Source organism: Teleopsis dalmanni, chromosome 1 (assembly GCF_002237135.1).
Source record: "Teleopsis dalmanni isolate 2A chromosome 1, ASM223713v2, whole genome shotgun sequence".
In the NCBI taxonomy this organism is placed as follows: domain Eukaryota; kingdom Metazoa; phylum Arthropoda; class Insecta; order Diptera; family Diopsidae; genus Teleopsis; species Teleopsis dalmanni.
Window position 1 is genome coordinate 185,877,026 of NC_051846.1, and position 7,878 is coordinate 185,884,903.

The following is a 7,878-nucleotide window of genomic DNA, read 5'->3' on the forward strand; positions in this document are numbered from 1 at the left end:
GACAATATTTTGTTGAATAATCATTTTTTTACTAATTGAATCCATTAAAAACAAAAGTCTCAATTAAAAGCTAAAAATCTCAAAGCAAAAAAAAAAGAAATTAACAAAAACATCAAATTATTACACAAAACAACAAAATTGAAGTACTTTGACAATACAAAAACACATTAAAATGAAAAACATAAAATAAAAATATTAAAATTATTTAAATTAACAAAAATTGAAGTACAATTGTTATATCCAAATGTAAACCCAAACCATCGTATTTGAACATGGAGAGGTTAAAAGGAAGAAATTTGACGCACGCGTTCAACTGTGACAAGCACAAGTTGGGTTTTATGCCGTCAAAAAATGAGTAATATTGCTTAAATACCCTAAAATTTGTTTTCAAAATTAAACATAAATATTTTTACTAAATGAAAACATTATTTTTGAAACAAGCCGCTTTTTGGAAACGCCGCGGCGACACCAAACAGGTAATAAAATTCAAATTTTGAACAAAAAAGACGCTGAAACGTTAAATTGACGGCTTTTTACCTGTAATGAATTTCAAGCGAGAAAAGATATCAAGAAAATTGTGTAAGTCAGTCAGTTTAACTACTTTGGTGCTGTTTTGACCTTTTAACTCAGTTGACTTCAATCGTAAGACAACTCAAATTTACTTGACTTCTTGTGTATTTTATTACGAATTCATGTGTACTTTTAAATACGACTTTGCGTGTACGCAAGTATCTTTTTCTTCCTTCCTCAACTTAATTTCACCTTAGTTCCCGCCTCAATGTCTGTCTACTGTTTTTAATGCACGTATATATATAGATATATATATTTAGTTAATTTCGTTGTATTTAAGTAACTTAAGTATCTAAGCGATTTTATTTCTGTTGACCGCAATTAGTTCGTGTATTTGTTACTGATCTTATCTATTACGGGTAAGCCACTTTAATGTTTATTATTTTAGGAACTAATATAGCAATAAGTCACAAAAAAAAAACAATAAAAATCAATAAAGTATGTTTTTGAAATAATTTATTTTATTTTTTTTTTTCAGGTAAGCAATTTACTTTTTGGCAATATTTTTCTATATATCGTTAAAGCTTTGAAAATGTAAGTGAAATATTATTGGATTTTTTTAAATCATTTTCATTTCAAATAATATACATACATACAGGGTGATTTGTTTATATAACAGAGTTTATTTTATAAAGAGCTAAAATTATTTTTATGTCAATAATATATATAGAGATACAGAATTTTTTGAATAGCTAAGATTATTTTTAAGTCAAATTTTATACATACATACAGGGTGATTTGTTTATATAACAGAGTCTATTTTTTAAATAGCTGAAATTATTTGTATTTCAAATAACATATGTTACACACTTACAGGTTGATTTGTTTATACAACAAAGTTTATTTTTTAAAGAGCTGAAATTATTTTATTTCAAATAATATACATACATACAGGGTGGTTAGAATCATTTAAGTAATAATACTTCGATTAAGTAATTAACTCGGTTACCAGCAAATTTATTATTTATAAATAAACTATGATTTAAATTGCTATTCGGAACTTTAGTAATGTTTTTAAGTTTATTAAAATATTTTTATTTTATTTTATATGTCCATTATATTTTCTTTTATTTTCTTTTTTATAAAATATATAATCTACATGTATGGGTATATGAGTCATCTTTAAATTGTAGCAATAATTTTCACAACTAATTTCAATGAATATTTAGTCGAAATGGATCACACCTTATAAAATGTAATCAAAATGACATATGTAAAATATGAATGAATAATAATGTAGAACTATTTTGATAAACTACATTTGGAGAGAGATTACTCATTAACATTCTTAACTGGACAATCATTAAAATTCCGTTAAAATTTTGAAAAATTTATAAAATTTTTCAAAATAATTTAAATGATTCATCCTTTGTTTATTTGAAACACCCATATAAAGACAAAAAGGAACTTTTTTGAATTTATGATATGTGTTTAAGCTTCAGATGCAGTAAGGAAAAATAATGAACATGGCACAATACTCAACTGAGTAATACTAACTTATGTAGTTATAAAATTGAAAGTGTCAGGAAGTTACCCTTAATCTTTCCAACGCAATACGTTCTTATAAAAGTTGAATGACCAACCTTTATGCGAATGCGCCTGATTCAATATGCTGATGAAATACATCAGATCTTTAGATAATGTATCTAATGATATGTATGTAGAGAATTTTATTATTTAAGTGCTTGTTTGTATATCTCCGTATGATAAATTAGTATAAAAATTTTAATACATTTATGTCATAAAGTACTGAAAAAAAGTATAAAAAAATATTTCTATTATTTTTTTTAACTATCTAAGATATATAAAATTAAGAAAAAAATAATTCTTATACTCTTTAAAAATTGTGAAAATTATTCATTTTCCTAAATAATCCTTAATTTTCTTGAACTATTGTAGACGCATTCTTTGCGGTTTAAACTATCTGAGACATTGGAAAAAGTTTAAACGTATGTTGTTCTATGCTAAGTGGTTTCAACTATTTAAGATATTAAAAAAAGTATTAAACATAATTCTTATAAACTTAGAAGACTCGATTCATTTCCTTAAATAATCCTTAATTTTATTGACCAGCATATTTAGCAAGCCATCGCAATCACTACTTATTTATACTGTCCTGTGTTCTAATTTGTATCTGTTCTAATTTGTATCCTAATTGTATGAAATTGCTTTAAATAGATTTCCGGACCTAAATTATTTAGTTATATACTGTGGATCTATTAATAATTAAATAAATATTTATTTGTTTATTATTTAATTATTCGTTCCACCTTTCTCTCATGGTATCATTTTACTTTTAAATACAATATACACTTCTTCCACCTTTCAAGCATGACTTTAATATTGCAAGTGGAATGAAAGGCGTTTTGAGAATTGACTTAAATTGATTAAAGACTTTGCTCATAAATAACCGCAGAATTGTAAACTAAATGAAGATTTATGAGAAAAGTCACTTAAGTCAACTTTTTACTGAAGTAAACACTGATTTATACCTTTAAAGAGCGTAGCAAAATCATAAATCTTTATAACCAAAACTTAAAAATATATATATAAAAAAATAAAAATAAAATCAAATCTAACCGTTTTCCTTGCAAGTGTAAACTTTATTCTGTAGGTGTGCACATTATATAACAGCTTGGCTACAAATTCGTCATAAGTTAGAATGGGTCATAATAATTGTCACGTTTCAAAAAATGTTGTTGACTCCTGTGCCTCCTCTACGCTCATCGAATTGTTCTTTTCCTTCTGCGCTAAATACTGCTTGCGGTATGCTCCTTGCGGATCGTAGATTTTCTCCAAACGCTTCCAATCTTCGGGACGGTTGTCGATCAAAAAATGTGTTACCTTGTCGGAACCGTACTTCTGTTTCACCGAGCATTTGGCGCAATTCGTTGACATCGCCTCGGGGAGAGTTTCTAAAATTAGCAAATCCTTAAAATATTCACATTAACATATTTGTTAAAGCCATTCCCATCTACTACCAACTAAGTTTGCTCTACGAAAAATAGGAAGTCATACAATATTATATTTATTACATACCCTTTAACATTTTGCCATCAGGTGTGCATGGTCCAGTACTTTCTAAGCATTTAATGTAATTTTTTAATAAACGCTCCTGTCCAAGTAGTTCATCCAAATTTACATTATCAAATTTTGTGTCGTAAGTCTGTCTGGCGGCAATTAGTGGTGCAGTTGTTGTGGGCGGATGCGGCAAGGAAGTTGTTAATCCCACGCCGTATACAATTAGAATTAGCGCAACAGTATTCAGTAGGCGTAGCATTTTAAGAATCGTTTAGAGCTGTTGCAGTTGAAAGATTTTGTGATTTGAGTTCTTCTTCCCATAAAATTGTGTTTTTATACAAAAAATTTTGTTTAAATAAAATTTCGTGCATTTAATGTTTTTAGTCATAAATTTTAAATTGCATTTAAACAATTTAATTATATTCAAAACGTTTAATTTTAAATTTTTAGTTTAATATGATTATTGTTAAGAACAATTTAGTTAAATATCTCATAACACGACAGAACAATTGAAGCCAATTTGGTATTTTAAATTTAAATATCTACATTTAGGCAAATTGACAACTTAAATTTGATTTAAATATGTTATTATAGTTTCAATGTGCTCATAATAACTATATTGTATATGACATTTGTTAATCATCATTATTATTATAATCATCATCATTGTCTTATGATTATACAGATATGTGCGTCAATTACTTTATCCATCTCCTTTGCTATCCCTTTGTTATATGGAACTTGTTAAGTCGCATTTACCGCAAATCTGCTTTAAAACTATAAACCCACTGCATTCTTAGTCGTCACTATGTATAAGACTTTATAGATCTGAAACAGTTGTTGAGCGTCTTTATTACGTGCTCACCTCAACATAATCGCCGGCAGTACGCCATCCACTGGGTATTATCTTTTGATAATCTGCTTGGACATGTCCGTGTCCGTCATGTGCGCAAACGTATTTTTCTCCATTTTTATTTATGCCTAGTCCAATGTAATCACTGTAGTTTAACAATTTCCACAGTACTTTAACCATAATGATTCGTTGCCGTTCTTTAGATTTAAAATTTGTCATGAGATATTTCCCACTGTGCCCAATAAAAACTGTAGAGCTCCTACTAAATCTCTATTGGTTAATCAACAATATACCATAATAAAAAAAATATAATGATAAAATGTACTTTCGGTTTTTTGCGATACTTTCGAAACCAAATGGTCTTCATTGAAAATCCGTTAAAATCAAGTAACTACTGGCCATTATAAATTTCTGTAATTTATAAATAAATAAATCTATTTATTTGTAATAAATAGAGTTTGCAAAGAACGAAAGAAACCGTATTTAAACGGTCCAAGGTCCGGGGCTATACGGTAGATGTATCAAAAATTCCCAAAATGTTTGTGGGGACAAATATTTCTTTGCGCTTCTCTGTTTTTCCCTATTTATTCCATATAAGGTGTCGAGTTGTTAGCAGTAGGGGACCATATTATTCAATGCACCAAATTAGAGCAGCTCATAATGGATAATTCTCTTCCAATCTCACCAAATATTCAAAATAACCTCGTCAATGCAGGCTTTACAGTCGTTTTTGGAGGATTACCGTGAATATGATTACTTGCGTTGAATATACTTGTATTTAATCTATTTTTCATCGTTCAAAATAATTCGTTTCAAAAATAATTGAGTTTCGTTTAATTTCACTAGCGTTACACGGAGGTAATTCGGTCAAATAAATTTCTTTGCATTAATTTATGTGGTACTCAAATGACTTCAAGCTGTCATGTGGTTGATATTTATTGCTTTCTCTATTTGCTAACAACTTGCATATTGGTCTTACTCCATCAATTAAGAAATTTTATCCTATTTTTAGTGACTAACCGACCAATGTGAGGTATATCTTTGACATCGAAACTTTTGGAACAAAATTGAACTACTTCGCACAAATTGTTTGGCATGTTTTTATAGCTTAGTAGTTATAGTAATAAAGCATCACATAGTGTATTACTTCAGATATTTCACTGACTACCTACAGAAAAGTATGTAACCTTACAAACGAATGTTCGTTTGATATAATCGGATTAGTGTTGCCAGCTATGTGGGTACCATTATCAACTAGTTTCAACACATTCCTGAAACTTAGAAATACTTCATATAATATATATTAATTTCTATATATTAATTAATATATATTCCTATATATTTTACATATTTATTGGGTAGTATTGAAAGTTATATTGTTTTTTTACTAACAGAGGGTCTAATTGTGTTTGTCAGAGCCAACTTCCCACTTAAGCCGCATTTGGTCTATACATCATATTATATAGAATATATATTTATGTATTCCAAAAAAGCGACACTTTTTTAAAGTAATTATAATTAAATTAATTAAAATTTAATAAATTATTCTAAAGCCTCATTAAGATAACACTTAATTAGTGCAGTAACCAAAAGAAGTGCCTCATAAACAAAATACCAATCAAAACCAAGTCAAATAAGGAAACTTGTCGAAAAATTAAGACTCTTAAAAATTTGCTTAAAGTAGCAAAAAAAAATCATTACGCCATTTTTTTTTTATTTCTTTTAATGATGGCGGCATTTAAAACAACATTTTTCTAAAGCTGAAGTACTTAAATTTGGATCTGTAAGCCAAAAATAAAAGACAATGGCAATCTAAATAATGTGAGATACAAGTGTAGTATTGCATTGAAATACTGGCAAATTATAAAATATCTTTCTGTTTTTTTTTCGCATTTTGTTAAAAGTGTAACACTTACGCACATAAAAACAAACATTGGCATATATACAAAAAAAACATTACTGTGTATTTTAGGCCAAAAGCGTGAAAAATATAACTTCAAAAAGAAACAACAAAAAGTAAAGATACAACGTTTAAACTATCATAGATACAATTTAAAAATGTTACAGATACACAGTAACAAAACGTTTTAAGATCCACAAAAAAATCCGAAACAATTTGCAAACAATCACATTATAAAAATTTGATAAAAAAATAATACTAACGACTTTTTTTATTGTAGATACTATAGTTCACAGTATAAATTTGTTGCTATAATTTTTATTTATTTATTTGGAGTGGATGGAGTGGTAGTTGTTGCTGGGCGGGCGCGCAGGGTTATGTATCTTTTGTTTGTTTTCATTTTAAATGTGCCGCATAAATCTTGATTTAAAATGTGGCAGTGAATGAATGAATTTGTTATAATTTTTTAATTTTTTTTTTCATTTAATGTTAATGTGGAAGTTTTTTTAATAATATATATATATATATATTTACATAAAAGTGTTATAATTTGAAATTCATGCTCTAATTATACTTTTTTAACGATTTTAAAAAGCTTTACTAATATAAATTGTATATATATGCAGTTTTAACTAATTAAAGTTTATTAAAATTTTATTTCATTTTTTATATGCTTTTGAAATCCAAACACCATTGAAACACATTAATTTTCTTTAAATAATTTTTCAAATTTCGATTTTAACATGAATTTCGCTTCCTATTGCAGCATAATTTCCTCAAATATTATTAACTATGCTTCCGTTAAAAAAAACCGGTACGAGAAATTGACTGACACTTCTTTATTTCCTATAAAACCGTTTTAAGTAATTTATGCTAATGTATATTTTAACCAAAACAACATTGATTAACACCAATAACCAATAAAAACTAAAGTTTTAAGAGAGAACTTGACCGACTTTTTTGCTATGACGACTACAGTGTGCTAGAAAAGTTAAGTACAAGTTTTAATAAGAATATTTTTTATTATAATTTTAAGATTTTTAAACCGAAAAAAAACATAAACGATTTTTAGCTTATTACAATAAAATCCATCGAACAGGACTTGATGTCTTTACTGTTTAAAAATGTATTGCATTTTTAACTCATATAAAGCAGAAACTAAACACCGCAGCAATCTGTTAGTTAACACATACCACCGTGTGAGACTTGAACCCACTAAACCACCTCTTAGAAATGAATGGAGAAGATTTCCACAGCATTGTAAAAATTTCATTCCAGTAATCAGGGGAGAGAGAAGAAAAAATAGACTTAGTACCTAACGAGCTAGATTTATCTAAACCAGAAAGCAAGAGCATACATTAGGGAAATTGGGTTATAAAGAAGGGTTATACCTTACTGACAGTACAACCAATACAAGACCCAACTTGATGAACAAGTTGCAGAAGGGATGCTTTAAAAGTACATATTTATTTTTGATTATACCCCGTATAGTGTTAGATTTCACTTTATTATACAGATGTGTTAGGTAAGATTT

At 27.8% G+C, this 7,878-nt stretch overlaps 1 protein-coding gene across 2 annotated transcripts; it reads right to left on the minus strand.

The window, feature by feature from the left end:
* Positions 1-3,144: 3,144 nt before the first annotated feature.
* LOC119670715 (putative odorant-binding protein A10) lies at positions 3,145-3,891 on the minus strand. Of its 2 annotated transcripts, none has more exons than XM_038081100.1 (2): positions 3,610-3,891; positions 3,145-3,485 (listed from the first exon to the last, which is right to left on the minus strand). In XM_038081100.1, exons 1-2 carry the CDS (start codon positions 3,848-3,850, stop codon positions 3,250-3,252), a joined length of 477 nt encoding a protein of 158 aa, XP_037937028.1. In that variant the 5' UTR covers positions 3,851-3,891; the 3' UTR covers positions 3,145-3,249. The 2 variants fall into 2 exon arrangements, with proteins under 2 accessions (XP_037937028.1, XP_037937027.1); XM_038081099.1 differs by having other exon boundaries at positions 3,145-3,501.
* Positions 3,892-7,878: the final 3,987 nt, after the last annotated feature.